General features: G+C 42.9%; 1 protein-coding gene across 1 annotated transcript in view; it reads right to left on the bottom strand.

The window, feature by feature from the left end:
- KIAA1328 (KIAA1328 ortholog) overlaps positions 1 to 22,938 on the bottom strand; it is a 256,881-nt gene that overhangs the window by 21,466 nt on the left and 212,477 nt on the right. The window contains 1 exon segment of the mRNA XM_065406501.1: positions 8,297 to 8,405. Coding sequence (XP_065262573.1) covers positions 8,297 to 8,405 — 109 coding nt within the window.

Genomic DNA, 22,938 nt, shown 5'->3' with positions numbered 1-22,938 from the left:
AACCATAATGTACTACTTACAAAGTGTTGTAATTTTCACATTTATTTTGTAAGCATGAAATAGATGGGTTATTTCTACATACAGAGGTGCCCAACTAAAATCAAGATAAGTGATATTAATGTCCTATGGCCAGTATTATTGAACCTCAAAAGCAATAAACTATGAGTCGATAAATATTACATTTGCAACATAGTTAACATTCTTCTACTGTCTCTGGCACTTATTACACATTGTAACCGCAAGTCTACAATACATTATTCATATTTGGGGTGTCACTGAATGATGGATTGCTGTAAGAGAGGCTGTCCTTTAAATAAATCAACAAATAAAAATGCAAATGTTAACATTTTCAGCCACAACTTTTCCCATCTTGAATGGGGAATGAAAATTTCACATTATATCGACAGCCAGCAGAGAGAACAATTAACAGCCTACACTGTGAATAAGAGAGATTAATTTGCCAACGTCTGGTTTTATCACTCGCATATGCAACTATATTGGACTTTTTGTGCTGTTAGCTCTCCTCGGGGAACAGAGAAAACTTGTCTCCTATCATGTTCGCCACGTCATTCACCACCCCTCTCCACACACCCTCTTAATTCCTTAAAATGTTTGTAAGTTAGGCATGGAGTGGAAGATGTTTTTTCTCCTTTTGAATCTTAAATTGTGTCTGATACCAGGAAAAAAACCATTTCCTTTCCTTCAGAAGTTTTTGCTTCTACAAGATCTCTATAGAAGGAAGGACTTAGCACAGAATAACATTTTAAGAGCAGAAACACATTTAGGCATCCATGGTACTTGCATCTCAAAAGCAGCTACTGTATATGCAAAGTTAATGCTTTCTCACATCAGTGTTTTATTTATAAGTATTCAGTATAATGGATCGACTGTAGAGCATGCCAATGTGCACTGTTAAAAATACTCTGTGCATTACATTGGACATCAAATATTAATTTGCTGCAACGTCCCTGAATACTCGTCTTCCTCATGTGAGATGTGTGGGGCAATTGGGTAAGTAATTCTGTTTTTAAAATCCTCCCAAACACAAATTAACACAATGTAATCTGTTGGTAAAATTCCAAAAGGCCTTTGTGGTCTAACTGATAATAGTATAGATGGGTTGTTATTTAATATACACGTTGCAGGAACTTTTAGACATTGAAATAAAAGTGATTTAAAAGGAACTCAACTCCAAAAACATACATTCAGTTAGCATTAAAGGCCTGATTTAAAGCTGCAGCTAGAAAATTTAGGATTAATACTAAAACTCCAGGTTATCACCCAATCTCTTAAATTCATCTGACTGTACCTAAACTCAGCAGAAATAATGTTACTTAGTTGCCATGAGAGAGAAAGAGACTCCGATTCTGTTCAAAACCTCCTAGCTTCTTTTGGGGTTTGACTGGTCGGCACAGTCTTAGGCCTCACCAAGTCAGGCCCCGACACTGCATCTGCCTGGGGAGACACCCCTGAGCCTTCACACTGCCCCAAAGGCTTCAGTGGGGATCTGTGCAGATGAAGGAGTTTTCTGCACAGAGCCAGCTGCACAACTGGTGTGTCTGAGGAAAGTGTCTGACTTTATATTTTCACTTATAACCATTATATCCGTATTTTGCAACAGGCCATTTGTTTTGCTGAGATCAGAGGTCTGTTATATCAGAGCTGAGGCCTAGTTACTGTAGAACCTTCTTGAATCCCTTCACTTAGGCTTTGTATACACTACAGTTTTGTTGACAGAAGTCAGCGTGGAGAGCTCACAGTGCATCTTCCCAGCTGACTATGGTGGCTCCATGCAGAAAACGCTCTCCTGTTTGGAGCCCACCTGAGTTGCTGGATCTGCTGGCACTGTGGGAAGAGGCCGTGCACTCCCAGTTCTGCTCCAGCCGTAAGAACTTCGATAGCTATAGTCAGATTTCTCATGGCATGTTGGATAAGGGCTATGAACGGGACACACATCAGTGCCGTGTGAAGATAAAGTAGCTCAGTTGGGCGTACCAGAAGGCAAGGGAGTCAAACCACCACTCTGTGCTGGGCCGAAGACCTGCCGCTTCTATAAGGAGCTTGTCACCATCCTCAGCGGTGACTCCACCTCCACTGCCAAGAGCCCCGTGGATACTTTGGCGAGGCTGGAGACAGTGGACTCAACCCCGAGAATGAAGTCATGGACAAGGAGGTCGAGTTGAAAGACTATGTAGAACACACGGCAGAGTCGTCTGGTGGTACTGCGAGTCAGAACCTTTTTTTTAATTGCAGGACCACAAGTGCCTGCAATACCATAGAGAAGTACCCCTTTCTATTAATGTACTCTGTCGCAAGATGGTCCGAGGCCAAATCTGGGATATACATGCAATCAATCACCCCGCCACAGTTAGGGAATCCCATTGCTTCAAAGCCATCCACTATTTCATGCACATTGCCAAGAGTCACAGTCCTTCGTAGGAGGATGCGATTAATGGTTCTGCACACTTGCATTAATGCAGTCCCAGCAGTGGACTGCCTGATTTCAAACTGATTCGTGACCGACCGGTAGCAGTCTGGAGTTGCTAGCTTCCACACAGCAATCGCCACGCGCTTCTCCACCGAGAGGACAGATCTCATTTTGGTGTCCAGTGCCGGGGAGAGCTCTGCACACAGTTCCAGCAAGATGCCTTTCTGCATCCAAAAGTTCTGCAGCCACTGCTCCTCATCCCAAACCTGCAGAATGATGTGATCCCACCACTCAGTGCTTGTTTCCCAAGCCTAAAAGCAACAGTCCACCATGTGCAACTGCTCTGAGTGCCAAAAATAATCTGATGTTTTTTCCCACATCACACAGCAGGTCAGGGACTTCTGATTCCAGTTCAGATTGGGTGCTCATTATACACTGCATGACCAGCCCTGATGTTTTCATAACAGTGACCACAAAAATAGAAAGCAGTGCTGGATCCATCCTTTCAGACAGAGATGGCAGGTGCACAGTAAACAAGGGTAATAGAAAAATGTCGCGAAACACAGTCAGAAGCCCGTGGAATGATGAAGGAGAGGAAGGTGATCAGGAACAATCAACATGGATTCACCAAGGGCAAGTCATGCCTGACCAACCTGATTGTCTTCTATGATGAGATAACTGGCTCTGTGAATATGGGAAAAGTGGTGGACGTGATAAATCCTGACATTAGCAAAGCTTTTGATACGGTCTCCCACAGTATTCTTGCCAGCAAGTTAAAAAAGTATGGGCTGGATGAATGGACTATGAGGTGGATAGAAAGCTGGCTAGATCATCGGGCTCAACGGGTAGTGATCAACGGCTCGATGTCTAGTTGGCAGCTGGTATCAAGCGGAGTGCCCCAGGGGTCATTCCTGGGGCCGGTTTTATTCAACATCTTCATTAATGATCTGGATGATGGGTGGATTGCATTCTCAGCAAGTTTGCGGATGACACTAAGCTGGGGGGAGAGGTAGATACGCTGGAGGGTAGGGATAGGGTCCAGAGTGGCCTAGACAAATTGGAGGATTGCACCAAAAGAAATCTGATGAGGTTCAACATGGACAAGTGCAGAGTCCTGCACTTAGGACCGAAGAATCCCACGCACTGCTACAGGATGGGATCCGACTGGCTAAGCGACAGTTCTGCAGAAAAGGATCTGGGGATTACAGTGAACGAGACGCAGGATATGAGTCGACAGTGTGCCCTTCCTGCCAAGAAGGCTAACGACATATTGGGCTGTATTAGTAGGAGCGTTGCCAGCAGATCGAGGGAAGTGATCATTCCCCTCTGTGATAAATGAAGTGTGGGGAGGTAGCTCCCTTTGATGGACACCCAGCCAGCCAGTAAGCTGTAAAATCCCTCTTGGTGGCTGTTCTCTACTTGCTTTACCTGTAAAGGGTTAAAAAGTTCCCCAGGTAAAGAAAAAAAAAAGTGGACACCTGACCAAAAGAGCCAATGGGAAGGTAGAACTTTTTAAAAATTGGGAAAGAAACTTTTCCTTTCTCTGTTGTTCTCCGGAGAAGGAGACACGGAGCAGCAATGCTATAAGCAGGATTCCTGCGTAAAGCTTGAACCAGTTATAAAAATTCGTCTTCCATACCTAGAAGAAATCATTGGACAGGGCATGTTTAAATAGACGCGATTAGGTTTATTTCTGTTTATTTTTTAAGGCTTGTGGACTCCTCTGTGCTAACCCCAGATGCTTTTGTTTGCTTGTAACCTTTAAACTAACCCGCAAGAAAGCTATTTTTGGGTGCTTAATTTTTGGAATTGCTCTTTTAAAAATCTAGCAAAAGCCTAAGTTCCAAAGAGGTTTGTGCACATGTTGTTTAATTAGCTGGTGGCAACAGCGGATTTCTTTTTCTTTTCTTTCTCAGCTCTTCCCTGGAGAGGGGGTGAAAGGGCTTGAGGGTACCCACAGGAAGGAATTCCCAAGTGCGCCTTCCTGGGTTCTCAAAGGGGTTCTGCACTTGGGTGGTGGCAGCATCTACCCATCCAAGGTCAGAGAGAAGCTGTAACATTGGGAATTTACTACCAGCCTGGAGTGGCCATTATTAATTTTTAAAATCCTTGCGGGCCCTCACTTTCTGCACTCAAAGTGCCAGAGTGGGGATTCAGCCTTGACACCTTCTATTCGGCACTGGTGAGGCCACATCTGGAGAGTCCAGTGGAGGGCAATGAAAATGATTAGGGGCCTAGGGTACCTGACTTATGAGGAGAAGCTGAGGGAACTGGACTTACTTAGTCTGCAGAAGAGAAGAGTGAGGGGGGATTTGATAGCAGCCTTCAACTACCTGAAGGGGGTTTCCAAAGAGGATGGAGCTCGGCTGTTCTCAGTGGTGGCAGATGACAGAACAAGAAGTAATGGTCTCAAGTTGCAGTGGGGGGGGGGGGGAGGGGGGAGGTTAGGTTGGATATTAGGAAAAACTATTTCACTAGGAGGGTGGTGAAGCACTGGAATGAGTTACCTAGAAAGGTGGTGGAATCTGCACCCTTAGATGTTTTTAAGGTCTGGCTTGACAAAGCCCTGGCTGGGATGATTTAGTTGGTGTTGGGTCCTGCTTTGAGCAGGGGGTTGGACTAGATGACCTCCTGAGGTCTCTTCCAACCCTAAATTTCTATGATTCTATGGGATGGAAAAAACTGCATCATGGGACTTTGAGCACGCACCCATGATGCACTGTGATCCATTCCGCCTTCCCACAACTCTTAGCTGCAGAAGGTGGCGAATAACACAGTGGGATAACTACCCATAGTGCACTGTTCTCTCTGTTGATGCTAGAGCACCAACTGCGGATGCGCCCTGCCGACAGAAGGAGCATTGTGTGACTATGCACAAGCTATGTAATTATACTAGTTTTTGATTGTTGGCGTAACATGCATCAACAAAACTTGTGTAGTGTAGACAACACCTTAGTGGGAAATGTAAAATTAGGATTGTGATATGAGATTTAAAAAGGTCATAGTCTCTATTTCAAGGCTTCCTTCCCTACTGACATTTCCTTGTAGGTCACAGCCAAAAATACTGTCTTGCCTCTGGAAAACAAGAAGGGAGTGAGGGGGGGTGAACAGATTCTGCAATCACTCCTGGCCACCTGAGAGGATGATACTCTATAGCAGGCAAAGAAATTATGCTCTTAGGACAGGAACAGGGTTCACTCTTCTTCCAATAAGGCTACTAGCCCTTTGTTAGAGTCTGCCCAACCTGAACCTTGGTTATGGGTTTGCAATGAAAGCCGAGCCTGCATCAACCAGGGTTTAAAAACTTCAGGATATGCAATGGAAAAGCTTCCCATACCTGCTGTGACCCAAACCTTGAGACATTTGCACAGATGTAGACATCTGACTTGCAAGTAGTTTAAATTTAACACACCATGCTGTGCCACGGCAGGCAGGCATGCATGTGAGCTACTTTCTAATTTCAATATCTCAGATACAGAAATAGGGTCCATCTAATACCCCTTAAAAGTAGCTTATTAATGTTCATTCTGGAACATAAATCTTGGGCATCTAGAATTAAGACTACTAAGCATCTCAAAACACAACACCTCTATTTCTAACACCTACAGCCAGTTTTACTCCACCCTTTTTGCCCCAGGGGTGATTCATTCACAGTGAAGGCAGGAGGTAGTAGCACTCTGTCTTCTCAGGAGAGGTAGATTTAACACCCAATGAGGGCTCCACTGGAACACCGCCAAGAGAGGCTACAGAACCAGCACATCTTCTAGCCACCTTAGCCATGCCTACTTATCCAACCAGCGTCCCTCACTTTCTGTGCTAGCACCCTTGTGCCCCTCATTGGCAGGGAGGTTGCAGACACTTTCTAACACCTTGTTCCTGGCAGATTTTCTACTGTTGCTGCTCTATGGCAGGATTTCTGCTAGCTAGGGCTGGCATAAACCTGAACTGAATCTAGCCCCTATAAGTTTAAATAGTGAAAAGTAATTAGATTACATCTACTGCAGATTAATTAAATATGTTCCTAGGCTCAGGCTTTGTACAGCAAGTTTCAGTCCCAAGAAAACTGTTGTAGTTAAACTTAATCTCCCAAATTGTGGATTATAAAAAACATGCTGACAGACCCTTAACTTTAGTGGCACAAAAGAGCTATAATTCTCAATATTGATTAATTTAGTGAGTTAAACTTGCAGTCTGAGCTTGTAATCATTCAGTGATAAATTTAGACTATGCATGCAGGTTTTTTGATGAAGAATAAGATCAGCTTTAGGCCTCCACAGAAACACTTGTCCACTTACCATTTTCAATTAGAGAAGCCCATGAGTAAGGAAAAGCACAACATGGCTGTTTAACCTGGTCAATTACACTTACACACAGTACCAACAGAGAGAGAGAAAAGGAAAGATCATCGAGAAGCCTGGAATTTGTCAGATTTTTTTATTGCCTAATATGACGATTGACTAATCAGATTTATTTGACTGATCACTTCCTGTATGTGACAATTTTTAATGTTATATGTCAATGATTATTTTATGCTCCCATGCGGTTAGTATGGGCTTTCTGTTTTTTTCAATCAGATTCCTTTTTCTGTATGACTTGATTTCTACAGTTTTCTTACACCTTCTCCTCATTGCTTGTAGGGGAGTTTCAGCCTTGTTTCTAAACTGTCACTCGAAAATACCCAACAATATCTCACAGACACTCATCATTAGACAATGCTGGCTTCTGAAGATAATGCTTTATTGCAGTTTTGTGCTTTTTTGTTTGTTTAAACATGTAGTTGTGGAAAACAGAACCCTTCCATCTATCTAGGTTTTATATTCTTCCAGAAATATCATCCTTTTTTTTTTTTCAAAAGAAAAAAATGTTGTTTATGTTACTGAAACAAGTACAAATTTGTAATATTAATAATGGTTTTTCACCTATTATATATCACAAGTTTCCTCAGAAGATAGAAATAAACTGCCAGCCTCTGCCAAGAATGTAGGGATGATAGAGAACTTGGTCCATTGGGTTAAAAAAAAATATTAAACCCTGATTCAACTGCCAAGCCCTTTAGTTTCTTCAAGTAATTTGTAACCCTTCTTGTGAACTGTGTCCTACATTTTAGTCACCAGTTGCACAGAGCAATCAAACTAGTATTCTATAACACTGTATAATCCTATATTACCATACACTGACTCAACTAGTTTAACTAAAGATTTTGTTGACACAAAGTGTAAGGGCTGGGTCATGTTGGTTTTTTTTTTTTAAATACTCATGACTAGAATTGTAATCCCTCAAAAAGGCAAAGTTGTTTTTCAGTCCAATAAGGGTAACAACAATTCTGCTTTCTTCTTTTTCTGTGAAATAAGAGTGATAATGCTGCTCTCCCAAAGCCTGCATAGCTGATGTATAGTATCACCAGAAATTGCTGACTTAATGTGATTTTGTAGCTTGTCATTAAACATAAAATAGCATTCGTACAAAATATTTTAAAAGAAATTTCATTTGATAAAATATGGGGGAAAATATGAGGGGGAGGGGGATTAAAATCTTCAAGTGGATTTAAAACCGAACCAGGGTTAATGCCATCCCTTTAAACTATTTACAAATGTATTTAATGTGTCAGGACTTGGAACTTAAAATACTTTCCGTTCAAAATCTAAGTAAAATTTAAATGTTAGAACTTGGCATATTCCTGCTTTTCTTATTCTAACAAGCAATTTAAGGCTTACTATAAATGTCAAAGGACATGGCAGTTTTTAGTTTATATTATCCAGCTTGCGTTAACATGAAATATCACAGAAACTCAGCCACTTCGCTGCATCTTGGGGAATATGATGGTTGCCTTTGCAGAATCTTAAACCAGAGATTACCCAGCAAGCTTACCGTGATGTGTCATGCTGGATTGGTGATGTGGCTGTGGTTACAAGCTTTTTTCTGCTGCCTGTCAGTCCAGGAGATGTAGCTGCATCCTTTCTAGATCCTGACGCTGTCCCTGTGGAAAGGAGAAGAGGCAATCAAGCTGGGTATTAGAGGCTCGAAAGTTTTGGACAGCTCCTTCACTGTTTGCATTATTACATAACACAAGGCCCCAAAGTTGTGCCACTCTTCAGGGTACTGTATATACAGTGAGACCGCAACCAAAGGATGTGTGACCGGTTGACAGGTGCTGTGAATAGAATACATTTCAGGATCATGCTGAATGATATTTTCATAATATGCCATCCATTGCAGTCTGTACATTACTACCATGTTTCCAAAGTTTGACAGACTTACATTGCCATCATGGCTTGGAATGTCCACCGTACCAATTTTAGTTTAAAGCTGCAGCTCTCATGAGCTTCCACAAGAAGTTACATTTCCCTTGTCTTCTCTTTAAGTATCACCATAAGAATATATGAATCCAAAACCCTTGGTCTGTCCCTCTCTCCTTCCCTCCCAAAAAAATAATAACATTTTGCACTTAGCTTGCTCCAATGCCTTTCATTAGAGCACCACAAACAATGATTAACGCCTCACAGCACCTTTGTGAAGTTGGTAAGGATTACGGGTAAGGATGATTTCTAAATGGGCAAATTAAAGTTAAGTGACTTGTCTGAGGCTGCACAGAAAGTCGGTGGCAGAGCTAGGAATATACATGACAGGCTATTGGACTAGATGGACCACTGGTCTAATCCAGTATGGCAATTCCTGTACATTCTGAGTGCCAATGCCCCTGCTCTCAGCATTAAACACTGCCTAATCGAACATTAAATGTGTGACAACCAAGTGTCAGCAAAAATTAGAAGCTTGACTATTAAGTATCACCATTGTGCCTAAGTATCTTAGAGCTTTCTGAACAATGGGTAATATTCCCTGTCATGTATGCTGAAATCATAGTGAGAAATCAATGATGGATTTCAGCTAATACTGAATTTCCATAGTTTTCTGGATGCCAGTGAGACTCAACATTATTTGAAAATATACTGAGGGTTCAAATACACACACACACACACACACACACACACACACACACAATCAAGTCCTATCGTAAGAACAATTGAATTAGTGTTTTGGTGGTGGCTTAAAAAAGAATAAAGTTCCTCCAGCTTCACCCTACTACACTGTGTGTTAGCATTGAGTGGAAAGAACAAACAGTTAATAAGAACATAAGAACATAAGAAAGGCCGTACTGGGTCAGACCAAAGGTCCATCTAGCCCAGTATCTGTCTACCGACAGTGGCCAATGCCAGGTGCCCCAGAGGGAGTGAACCTAACAGGCAATGATCAAGTGATCTCTCTCCTGCCATCCATCTCCATCCTCTGACGAACAGAGGCTAGGGACACCATTCTTACCCATCCTGGCTAATAGCCATTTATGGACTTAGCCACCATGAATTTATCCAGTCCCCTTTTAAACATTGCTATAGTCCTAGCCTTCACAACCTCCTCAGGTAAGGAGTTCCACAAGTTGACTGTGCGCTGCGTGAAGAAGAACTTCCTTTTATTTGTTTTAAACCTGCTGCCTATTAATTTCATTTGGTGAAATTACTGTTAATTACTGCTCAAGGAATTCTTAAAATTACCATGGCAATGCATGTTAACCAGGTGCCCCTAGCAACTTGGGACCATCATCCATGGCCAAAGGTGCATCCACAAAAAAAGACTGGGGACCTCTTGCTTGCCCTTGTTGAATAAAACATATTTAGAATGCCTTTCTATTCCATGCGGAAATAGGGCCTTCATCACTGCCTTCCATCTTTGCTGGTCTACTGCTGCAGTCTTGGTGTCTTCCAATGTTATTCTGATAGCTTTCACTTTTGCTTCTACCGTGTCTTCCCATGTTATCCTTAGTCTATCTCATCATTTCTTGTCCTGGTAGTTTCAGCTCAATACCTGTCTCTCCTTCATGTATGTCCTAGCCATCTCTATTTTTGTTCCATAATTTCCTGTCCTATCCGTTTCTGTTTCATCCTCCTCCAGAGTTCTTTGTGATTTCTTCTGACTACCTGATATTAAGGATTTGTCTAAGGCAGCTATTTATGAAAACTTGGAGTTTAGAGAGTAAGGTCTTAATAAGCCTCCAAGTTTCAGTACCATATAGTAAGACTGACTTTACAATTGTGTTAAATATTCGAAGTTTAGTTTGAAGGGCAAGATTTCTATTTCTCTAACTTGGCTTTAGAGCTACAAAGGCATGTCTGACTTTCACGATTCTGGCTTTAATATCTCCAGCTGTTCCACCAAGGTATGTCAAATATCAAACCTCTTCTATGTCAGTCCCAGAAAGCATTGTTAAGACCGCAGAACAGGGACATACAATGGACTTCCACACAGAAGTTAGAGAACTCTGACTTTGCAGATGGCACCAAATAGCTATCCCATACCCATAGAGACATGCATGCTGAAACAAATGATCTCCAAACCTATGCACAATTCGTAGGCTTGAAAATCAAACATGAGAAAACAAATCATGTGAATCAGCAGACAAGAAGAAAAACTTCACAGAATAGTGGCACAAGAGTATTAGATTTTGAGAAAGTAACACTGAAACCCAATGAATGTGGGAGAAAGTATTAATATCTCAGTGTAGGAGAAGGCTGAAGCATTTTAGTCTCACTGCATAACAAGGCATAGTGATACCTGTAGTCAAACAGTTACGAAATGATAAAGTACCTGCTCTTGACAATATTTCACCAGAACTGCTAAAGAATGGAAGCTCGGATTTAGTTCACTGGCTCCATAGTTCTCTTAAAAGTTTAGGAAACCTGCCACATTCCAGAATATTAGAAAAGGGGCTGCATCATTCCTTTTTTCAAAAAAGGAGAGCAATCAGCTTGCTCAAATTATAGGGGAATATCACCACTGTCAGTCCCAGAGAAGGTGTTTATGATCATTCTACTGAACTGACTGAAATATTGTATCAACCCAAAAATGAGAGACAACCAGGTGCGGTTTCCATACAGGTCGATTTACAATCCATGCTATATACGTTCTGTAGAATGTTATTGAAAAACGACTAGAGCAACAAGAGGAAGTTAACATTGCATTTATAGGTCTTTGCAGCTGCCTTTGGCTCCAATCAATCAATCAGCCCTGTGGATACTACTATGCCAGTTTGCGGTGCCTGAGGATTTAGTGTGCTTAGTGGAGGAACTGTATTGCGGTACACTTAGCTGTATGAGGTCAACAGTTGTATTACAAACTGGTTTTCAGTAAAATCAGGAGTACACCAAGGAATGAATTCTCTCACCTACTTTATTTAAGGTTGTAATAGACTGTCTGATGACAAAACCGATTGAGGCCAACGTCGAACATGTGAGATTTACAGATTCATCTCAAATATGAGGAAGACATTAACTTACTTGGAGAGACTACTGACCAACTACAGCTAATGCTGGAAGAGCTCTTAAAAACTGCAGAATCTATGGGATTTAAGATCAATGGTGATAAAACCAAAGCTATACATACATACCTCCTATAAAATGGAAACCAATGACTTGCCAGCACTGCATGTAGATGACAAGGACAGTAAATGGCTGAATAGCTTTATCTATCTGGTTGACAGCAGGAGGGTTTATATCCAAAGAAAGTCACACGTTGGATCAGTCTCATATCAATGGCATTTCAGCACTTCAAAGCACATCTGCTTGGGCTGTGGGATGTCTGTGTGACAACTAAGATACAAGCATCCAAGGAGCAAGTGATGATGACTATTATATGGGGCAGAAACATGGCCATTAAAAACAGCTGAGGAGAGGAAACTAAACAGATTTCAGTGTAAAAAATTATGATGTATTCTTAACATTTGGTTTGATTTTGTCACAAACTAGGAGAAGTTAAGACGATCCTGTCAATTTACAGCCTTGCACCAGTTGAGAACAAGATGACTGCAATGGTGCATGTCCAATGTGCAGAAGAAGATACGGTCTTATAGAGCTGAGGTCAAAGGAAGTGAAGCATGAGGCTGACCGTGAATGAGGCTGGAAAATTCAGTTTTGAGGGATTTAGGAAGCCTACATCCTTCTGTATAGACTCTTGCCGAAGGAAGAAAACTTGCAAGGGACTGCTCAAGATGGAAGTCCATTCTACAAACCACTGTGGCTATATCATAGCCATGTGAATCTGCTGCCACTGCTGCATTCAAGGCATATTAGACTAACTGCACTGAAAAAGAAAAATACAGAGAACCAGAGGTCATTGTAGGTGTGTGTGTTCGCCACATGCACCGGTGCTAGAAGTTTTTCCCTCAGTTGTATCCGTAGGGGACCGGCTCTGGCGCACTCTGGAGTGGCGCGTGTATGCACCGGTATAAAGGGCATCGCCGGCTCCCCCCACCCTCAGTTCATTCTTGCCGGAAACTCCGACAGTGGGGAAGGAGGGCGGGTCATGGAATGGACATGAGCAACACATCTCGAAGAACAACAGTTACGAAAAGGTAACTAACTGTCTTTTTTTCTTCGAGTGCTTGCTCATGTCCATTCCATTGTAGGCGACTCCCAAGCAGTACCACCGGAGGCGGGTAGGAGTTCATGGACGTGTCGATTGCAACACAGCTCTGCCGAAGCCAGCGTCATCTCTGGCCTGCTGAGTGATGGCGTAATGGGTTGTGAACGTGTGTTCCGAAGACCACGTCGCGGCCCTGCAGATGTCCTGGAGAGGGACATGCGCTAGGAAGGCAGCTGAAGATGCCTGAGCCCTAGTCGAGTGAGCCTTCACTATCGGTGGAGGCACAGCCTGCGCCAACTCGTAAGAAGTACGGATGCAGGTGGTGATCCAATTCAAAATCCTCTGAGAAGACACCGGAAGGCCCTTCATCCTGTCAGCGATTGTAATAAAGAGCTGGGTCGATCTGTGGAAGGGCTTGGTGTGCTCCAGATAGAACGACAGGGCACACCAGACATCCAGAGTATGCAGCCGCCTCTCCTCATTGGTCATGTGCGGCTTCAGAAAGAACACTGGGAGGAAGATATCCTGGTTGACCTAGAAATGCGACACCCACCTTAGGCAGGAAAGCCAGATGGGGCTGCAGCTGGACCTTGTCTTTGTAGAACACCGTGTATAGTGGCTCTGATGTGAGGGCTTTGATCTCGGATACATGCCTCGCTGAGGTAATTGCTACAAGGAATGCAACCTTCCACGACAGATGGGAAAGGGAACAAGAAGCCATGGGGCTCCAAGGGGGAACCCATGAGCCTGGAGAGGACTGGGTTGAGGTCCCATTGTTAGACCCGCAATAGAGGTTTTCCTACAGGATGGGGAGCAGGCAGATACTGGACACAGCGTTGGTATATAATACTTTAAATGCTCTTTATTGATTACAAAACAAACCTTACTTACTTTACCTTTACACTCCAAACATCTATACCAGAGTCCAAAGGTCAGAATGGTCCCAATGGCCAGTCGAGATTTCTTTTGATCATTAGATTATAAGATGCGAGGAGCCGGCGAAAATCACATCTATATCCACATGGGGCTTTGGATTAATAAATGACTTCGATTTGCAGAAGTCAGTTCATTTATAGTTCATTTTGTTGCATCATCAGTTTTTTGCCTTCGTTTATGAGGCCTTTTACTCACACAATTTTAAAGAGACAATTCTGTGCAGGCCGCCATGATCCCAGGTGTGCCATTTCATCCAATTCTTATACAATTTTATATTAGTCCAGCTGGTGTTGTTTCCTTTTCTGCTGATTTTCTGTATTTTTCTCAGAACATAACAAGATTGTTTTTGCACAAACAGTTCTAATAGTCCTTGACCTTAAGTTCTTGCTTTGGTTGCCAGCACATATTTATGTCAAGCATGCGTCATTCATACCAGGCCTCAATGACCTATAACATATTACATGGATATATGAATCACAATGTATATTGATATGTGTATATATATATCCCAACATTCCCCCTCTTGAGACATGATTAATGCCATTAATTATTGTATTACTTTATAATTTTGCAAGCTATTTAATTTTATATATCACTTGCTCCAAAACTTCTTGCTTTTTTATTCGGCAGTATAAACATAGCATAATAAAGGTTAACAAAATTATTAATGCAAATAATATTACAATAGGATGTAGCATAAAATATAGAAGAGCTGTGACACTAGGAGACCATTCTTTAAAAATATAATACCAATGAGAAATTGCCAATTTTTAAAAAAAATTAATATTTGGCCATTGTGGATTAAAATGTTTATTTTTTCTGTTTTTTTTCCATTTTGTCACACGAACAGTCAAATGTATTTTTTTTATTTATACCTTTATTCTAGAGGTGCTTTCATAGATATATTTATGTATCCCTAATTTTTTTCAAATATTTAAAAAATAAAAAAGCCAAAAGCCATATTTATACCCTTTTTGAATTATGAGGATTCTTAATATTGAATCCATGGCCATTATTCCATAGGAATAATGTCCGATGCCTCTGGCCGTATTATTTTAAATACTTACACTAACCTTTTTATCTTCGCTCGAGCGCCGGTATTATTTTTTTCATTCTAAAATATAACGCACACAACACAATTTTTTTTTTACTACCCCACTCTCTACCTTTTTTCCTTTATTCTTTGCATTTTTTTGATTATTTATTAGTACATTTTCCATTTTACTTATTTCTATCTACTTTCCCTTAATTTCAAATACCTCCAAGCGATATTTCAAATTACATTTCCTTTTTTTCTGGGGCTTATTTTGATTATTCCACCTTCTACCTCCTTGGGGTGGGGTGTTTTGTCCTTTACCATGGCCTTTTTTTTTTTTTTTTTTACGGTATTCTGATTTATAAACACTCTCATTTGAATATGTTATTGCTTTAATAAAAGGTACTTTGGGTTTTAATTCTTTTACCTGGCTTTCCCCTTCTATTATTTGTTGGCATACTATCCAGTGCTTCAATGAATCCATAACAGTTAACTTCTCAGCCTGGGCTGCTTGGTTTACCAAATTGGTAGACATTGCTAATACATTTTTATTCAATCCTTAAAACACATTATTTCAAAATTCCCTCTGATTCAAATCAACTGCCATCAAAGAATTAACTGCGACATGTCTGGCGACCTTCACCCTGGGATTAGTCACCGGTTGTATTTTTTCAGCCAATAATTTTAATGTTATTTTTCTTAACAGGTAATTTCTGGGTGAATTTTCAGGCTTTATGTAATCTACACTGGATAACACCTTTATGGGTCTTTGACCTCTCTCTTTTTCTAACAGCCTAATAAATCACGGTATTAGTTGGTGTGCTTCTGGCTGCCTGTCCAAAGCATTTTTCGCTCGATCTACTGCCTGTCTAATCTCTCCAGTGGTAGCTGCCCTGATTAACCTATAAATTTTACTTATGTTTAAATTTTCTGTTCCTCCTAACTCTGCCCACTGTACTAGCCATGTACCTAATTTTTTTTATATTTACTGGGCCTAATGACTTTACCATCAACTGTAAGTCTGACGAACTCGCAGGAATTATTTATATTTGCTCTGACTGTATTTTCCCTGCTGCATTCTTAATGGTTGATCTTCATTCTATTACTGCTTACAGACTTTTCTGGCTTAGGCTTTCCCGGGCAGTTTCTTATTTTTTTTTAAAACTTAGTATAAAGTCCTTCTCGAGGTTGGTCAAATTCCCTTTACTCTTGACTCCCTCGCAGATCTTTTTCATACCAAATATTATTGGAATTCACATAAAAAAAAAAAAAAAAGACTTTTTTTTTTTTTTTTGGACACACAGCTTCTGTATTTTTACTTTATTTTTTAATGCTGCTATAGTTTTCTGGCATCAACTGTGAGAAATGCTTCCCATCTCTTCTTCCTTTTTCTTAGTTAAATTTTGAATTAACTGCTTCATTTTTATTACTTGATGGTCTAATTTATTTTTGTCTGCTTTAATCTTTTTTCAATCCATCATTCTTTTTTTTAAAATTGTTATTTGTTTTCCCATTTGTTTTAACTGAGTTTGCATTATCTGTGCCTGCCTCACTTCCCGCTCCAAATTTTCCTGGCAAGTTTTAAAATTCTCTTATAATGTTTGTAACTTTCCACAGACCTCCCCCCTACATGCAATTGCCTTTTTTACAGCTTGCCACAACAGCCATGCTACGGCCGTTTGCTTTTTACTGGCATTAGGTTTGTACAGCTGTACGTATTTCTTAAACATGTTTTTTAAGATACCAAATATTACATCCGGTTCCACTGCACCTTCCATTCAAGGGCATGTCCCAAATGCAATAATCTCCTTCTCTAACAGAGAAGGGGCTTTAACTTTAGTCCATTGGGGTGCTTCTTTCACCCCTTGACTTCTCTTCTTAAACAGTGTTTTAAACATTATTATAACACCACCACCCGGTTTTGTTTCATGCCTTTTTTTTTTTCATTTTTTTTTACAAATTTTACAAATAAGGAGTTACCCTTATTAGTCTTAAATACGGACTTTCCCAACACTGTAAGACCCCGTCTTGAAATCCGGCACTCCTTAATCTCTCTCCCCTTTCTGCATTCTTTACCACGTTAGACCCACAATAGAGGTCTCCCTACGGGATGGGGAGCAGGCAGATACCGGACACAGTGTTGGTATATAATACTCTAGTGTAAATGCTCTTTTTTGATTACAAAACAAACCTTACTCACTCCACATTCACACCCCAAACATACTATGCCAGAGTCCAAAGTTCACAATGGTCCAGATGTCCAGTTGAGATTCCTTCTGATCATAAGTGTGATGGGTTCGGTCACAGAGACCCCCTTGGGACTGTTACCTGATGTGCTGAGACTACCTCTGAGCCCATTTTCTCGGCCAGTTTGGACCTCCAGAACCCTGCCTTGTTGAGCCAGATATTGCAAGCCTGCTGCAGCACAGACCCAGGGTCTGAACCATGCCCCCAAAGCTGCAGACTTAATTGAAAACAGCTTAGCAAGTGCTCCTGTCTCCAGCACCCAGACACCCAGCTCCCAATGGGATCCAAAGCCCAAATAAATCCATTTTACTCTGTATAAAGCTTATACAGGGTAAACTTGTAAATTGTCCGCCCTCTATAACACTGATAGAGAGATATGCACAGCTGTTTGCTCCCCCAGGTATTAATCACTTACTCCGGATTCAATAATAAGCAAAACTGATTTTATTAAGAATAAAAAGTAGGATTTAAGTAGTTCCAGGTTCCAAGTAATAACAGGCAGAAAAAAGTAAGTCACCAAGTAAAATAAACACGCAAGTCTAAGCCTAATACATTAAGAAACTGAATACAGGTAAATCTCACCCTCAGAGATGTTCCAATAAGCTTCTTTCACAGACTAGACTCCTTCTTAGTCTGGGCCCAATCCTTTCCCGGTACAGTTCTTGTTAGTTCCAGCAGGCATCTTAGGTGAGAAGCATGGGATTCCACATGACTGGGACCCCAATAGTCTGAGACAGACCCGGGCCATGGTGAGCGGATGAGCGGTGACGCTGGCAATTAGATGTGACATTGCCCTGAACCTGGCCTTTGGTAGAAATATTCTGGATCAGGTAGAGTTGAGTACTGCCCCAATAAACTCTATTCGTTGGACTGGGATTAACATTGATTTTTGTTCTTTTATCAGCAGGCCCACAGTTCAACGAGTGGCTTGCAGCAAATGCTCGTGAGAAGGGTCCCTGAAGAGGGATGGAGAGAGGGGTGGGGGGGATAGAAATAAACTGGAGGGTATATCCTCCTGATACTATGCTGAGGACCCACCGGTCCGATGTGATAGAGGCCCAGGCAGGGAGGAAGAGGGACAGGCAGTTGGAAAATAACAGGAGAGCGGGATCCAGGATACAGGCTAGAAGGTCGCCCTCGAGCGCACCCTCAAAATGCTTCCCACTCAGTTGGTTACGGGTGGAGCTCGAGTGAGCAGAGGATGCCGGCTGGTGGCCTTGCTGGTGCTTATAGCCCTTGCCCTTCTTATGGAAGGGCTCTGACCAAGGTTGGCTCCCGAACCTATGGGTCTGTTGCAGCTTAAACTGCTTCCCTGCCAGCCTCGGCATGTACAGGCCCAGAGTGAGCAAAGTAGTCCTAGAGTCTTTCAGGCCTGGCCATTTACTATCTGTTTGCTTGGAGAACAGTGCCAGGCCATCGAATGGGAGGTCCTGGATGGAGGTCCTGTTGAACCTCTGTCAAAAGGCCCGACGACTGCAACCAGGACGCTCACCTTATCAAAATGACCGAGGCCATGGTTCAGGCCACAGAGTCTGCCATATCTGAGGCCACTTGGAGGGGGGCCCTAGCCACCGCCTTGCCCTCATCGAGGATAGCCAGGAATTCCTTCCTGGGTTCCTCTGGCAGCGAGTCTGAGAATTTGGCCATGGACTGCCAGATATTAAAATCATAGTGGCCAAGCAAGGCCTTATGATTGGCCACATTCAGCTGGAGGCTGGATGTAGAATAAATTTTTCTACCAAAGAGACTGAGCCTCTTTGCCTCCTTGTTCTTAGGTGTCGATCCCGGTTGGCCCTGTCTTTTGTGCTCATTGGCTGCCGATACAAACAGTGAGCTTACAGGATGGGTATAAAGATACTCATAGCCCTTAGAGGGGACGCAGTATTTTCGCTCTGCCCGCTTGGAGATGGGAGGCAGTGAGGAAGGTGTCTGCCACAGGGCCTTAGTGATTTTCACCACCTTGGCGTGGATTGCCGCACTCAGTACATCAAACAGTAAGTCCGAGGGCTCCACCAGCTCCTTGGCTTCCAGCCCTAGGTTTGAGACGACTCTCTTCAAAAGCTCCTGGTGAGCCTTGGCATCGTCCTGGGGAACTGGGTGAGAGGGCCCCGCTATTGTCTCATCAGGTGAAGATGAGGAGGAGGCAGGTACAGGCAGGTCTACCAACTCTGCTGCTTCTGCCATGGGACCCTGAGCTGAGGCTGGCTGATCCTGGGGAACCTGCTCTGACTTCGCGTCCAAGTCAGGAGGCGGGCGGGAGACTGTTACTGACCATTTGTCGGATGCCCCCGAGGCTGACCTATGCCCCTGCAATGGTTGGGGAAATCCCCAGGGGTTCCAGAGTTGCCAGGGGGCAGGCCATTGGCCCTGGGGCCAACCTGCCACTGGTGGCCCAGCGGGGAATGCCAGTGCCCTTGATGGGTGGCCCCTTGCCCGCGGGCAGGATCTCCTCCTTGCTGTCGGAGCCCAAGGAGGGGGATACGTGTCTAGGGGACCAGGATGGTGCCGAGGCCATCTGTATATCCAGATTCTGTCAGCTCTGGCCCCGGACCTCTGTTGAGGATCTGTACGAGGGCAGTGGCTCTCGGTGCCACGATCCCGGTGACTGCTGGCAGCGTTCGGCGGATCGGCAATGGTATCCCAGTGATCAATGCCTTAAGCTTAGCGAGTGATGCTGCTCCGTCGAGTGGGAGTGGGAATGTGAGTGAGTAGACCACCGTGCTGGAGACCTTCGATGCACTCGCGGTGAACCATACTGGCGGTCTGGCGACCGGTGACAGGGCTCTGGGGACTGGCGTCTCGACCCTCTGGAGCAGTGCCGTGAGCTGGGAGAGCGGCTCGCGCACTCCCAGCACCAAGGCTGTGGGGACTGGTGCCGCGACTCTGCTGGTGTGTGCCAGCCCACTGGCGATCACCGCCTTGAACCCGTAGAACGCTGCCTGGAGTCCGGGGACTGACGCCAGGAACTCTGGCAGGAAAGCCGACCCGCGTCCGGGGGCAGCTGGCGCTGCTCAGGTGACCACTGACGGAGCCCCTCCTGCAGCAAGGAGCAGTGCCACACTGATGGGGATTGTTGGAAGGGTCCCAAGGCAGGTTTATCCCTGGGACGGGGCACCTCTGTGGCCAGCACTAGCAGGGACAGAATGTCCTTTGTGGCCTGAAAGGCCTCTGGCATGGACGGCACTGCCAGGTGCCGAGTGCCTCTGCCGCTCTCCGGGGTGGCGGGTGGGAATTGGCGCCGGTCTGAGGCCGGTGCCACCGGCGCGCTCCACACCGAGACCGTGGTGCTAGGAGGTCTGAATCTCTTGCAAATGCGACACTTGTCACTGTGGGTTTCCCCTAAGCACTTCAAACAGCTTCTATGGGGATCACTGACTCACATGGGTTTCTTGCAACAGCCACAAAGTTTGAAGCCCAGGGACCGGGGACTAACGAACTAACACTAAGTCTACACTAAGGGAACTATAAAACTAACAAATTTCTAACAACTATATACAGAAAGTTCTCAACTAGGCACAGTTGAGAGGAGTAAGCTTGCCGAGGCAAAGAGACGTTCCAGCACCGTCACTGGCGGTAAGAAGAAACCGAGGGTGGGGGGAGCTGGCAGCACCCCTTATACCGCGGCATACGGGCACCGCTCCAGAGGGTGCCAGAGCTGGTCTCCTATGGATACCACCGAGGGAAAAAACTTCCGGCACCCATGCATGTGGTGAGCACACACGCCTACAATGGAATGGACATGAGCAAGTACTCGAAGAAGAACCCGAATAAATGAATATAAATGTGAGCTAGAAGGACATTATAAATATATCGGGAGAAAAGCAACACAGGTCTATTGAGGTAAAGGGATCTCTAGAAAGAAGGTAGGCCCTTAATAAATGAGGAGAGATTAAAATGATGATTCTAAAATGGTTGCTACTGAACACTTTAAAAGCCATTCTAGTAGGTAAAATAAAGAAAAGACATATTGAAAACTAGAAACTAATGAAGACCTTGTTAATATACAATACTTGTTGATAAAAGGAAGTCTTAGAAAAAATTAATACATACAAATCCATGGGTCTGAAGTACATACAGTCCAGGGCAAAAGGGAATTACCTAATGAACTTTTGAAACTACTGGTAATTATTTATGAAGAGCCATGGAGAACTGAGGTGGTCCTGAAAGACTACACTTTAATTACAATTGCAGGTTCGTAAATACCTCAAGGATGGAGAAACAATAGAGAGGTGATAGTTATGGGAAGGAAATATTCAACCTGGAAAAATGAAAGCTAATCTATAGGGGGGGGGAATAATTAAAAAACAGATAGTCAGTGGGACGAAGGTACGTAGACCTAAGGAACGATAGCAGACAGTAAACTAGACATAAGCTTGCAAGCTGACTTGCAGCCCAAAAGAACCAATATAGTTCAGGGCCACACATGCACAAGTTACAGCTGTCCTTTAAAAGGTACTGGTGTAACTGCACATAGAACACTATATCCAGTTTTGAGTAACTAAAGTATCAGAATGATATTAGCAAATGGTTAAGGGCCTGGAAGGACTCATTTATGAAGAAAGATTAATGTAAGTAAATATATTCAGCTTGATCAAATAACAACTAACATAGGCTGAATATGATAGTCCACAAGATTCTGGACGTGGAAATACTTAGAATGAAGAGAAAACCCTCAGGGTGATCCAAGAAGTAATGGAATGAAAGTGAGCAATGGGAAATTTAGGCTGATAATCAGGAAATAAATCCTTAAGAATATTCATAATAGTTCACATTTATATAACACTTTACATGTTCAAAATGCTTTGCAAATATTAACTAATTAATGTATTAGCCTTCCCTTAGGTGAAATGAAACTTTCAACTCCCGAATCCCTAAAAAGCTAAGTTTGAAAAACCACTGGAAAACACACAGTAGGGAACAATTTGCCCCTGGCTGAAAGTATGGACTAGATGCCCTACATGGACTTTTTCCCATCTCTAGTTTTTACCATTCTTATACAGAAGGGAAAGGGCTGAGCATGCCATACAATATTACATGAAAGCCAGATTCACTACAGTGACATACCACAGGTTGTTTCCTTTCTCTAGACACAGAGAGATCTATATACCTAGGAAAAAGGCAAAAAGGGAGACTTAAAAGATGGTTAGATAAGTGAGGTGGCCAGCATAACAGAGGAGAACCTAATGGACGGCTTTGTTTTCTGGCCTAAAGGCAAGAATATTCAGAAGAGTCATTTCTGCAGTCCAATGCCTCTTAACTAGACAAGCTGTTGGATTTTAGTATATACTGACATAGCTGCTGGTGACACCAATATACACTATTTACTGTTGCAAAGACACAGAACTGGAGGATTGCCTTGTCTGTTTGAAGTCAAGCAATATTCTTGCTGCTAGAGCTAAAAAAGTTCTGCTAAAAGGCACAGAAACACGTATTGTATCGAAATACTGAAGGAAAAATTAAGAAGCATCAACAGAAATCACTGTATATAAGAGAAAATCAACAAGGAAGTAATGTCAGCAACTGTACAAGCAGAGCCAGTTCACTCAGTAGCACAAATGTAACTTTTCCCGAGAGTTATGGAAGGACCTAAGACTCGGTAATGCAACCAAGTAAACGCAGACATGCCATCACAGGGAGAAGGGAAGCTAGGTAATTTAGAAAGGTTACTCTCCACTTTAGCTGAGGCCTCCAAACTCAATACAGTTTATAATATTAATGGTTAATGAGAGTAGTAAGGTCATTCTGAAATGGTCTTGCAGAAGCTAGATGTTCAGAGGGGAAACAATCTGAATACACCCTGAGGTTTTGCCATTGACAGAAAAAAAAGAGAAGGGGCCTTTTCAACAGGCACCAAACGAAGCAGATTGCTTGGGTTCAGTAG

The sequence above is a fragment of the Emys orbicularis genome, chromosome 6, assembly GCF_028017835.1.
Source record: "Emys orbicularis isolate rEmyOrb1 chromosome 6, rEmyOrb1.hap1, whole genome shotgun sequence".
In the NCBI taxonomy this organism is placed as follows: domain Eukaryota; kingdom Metazoa; phylum Chordata; order Testudines; family Emydidae; genus Emys; species Emys orbicularis.
This window is presented reverse-complemented; position numbering and strand designations above follow the sequence as displayed.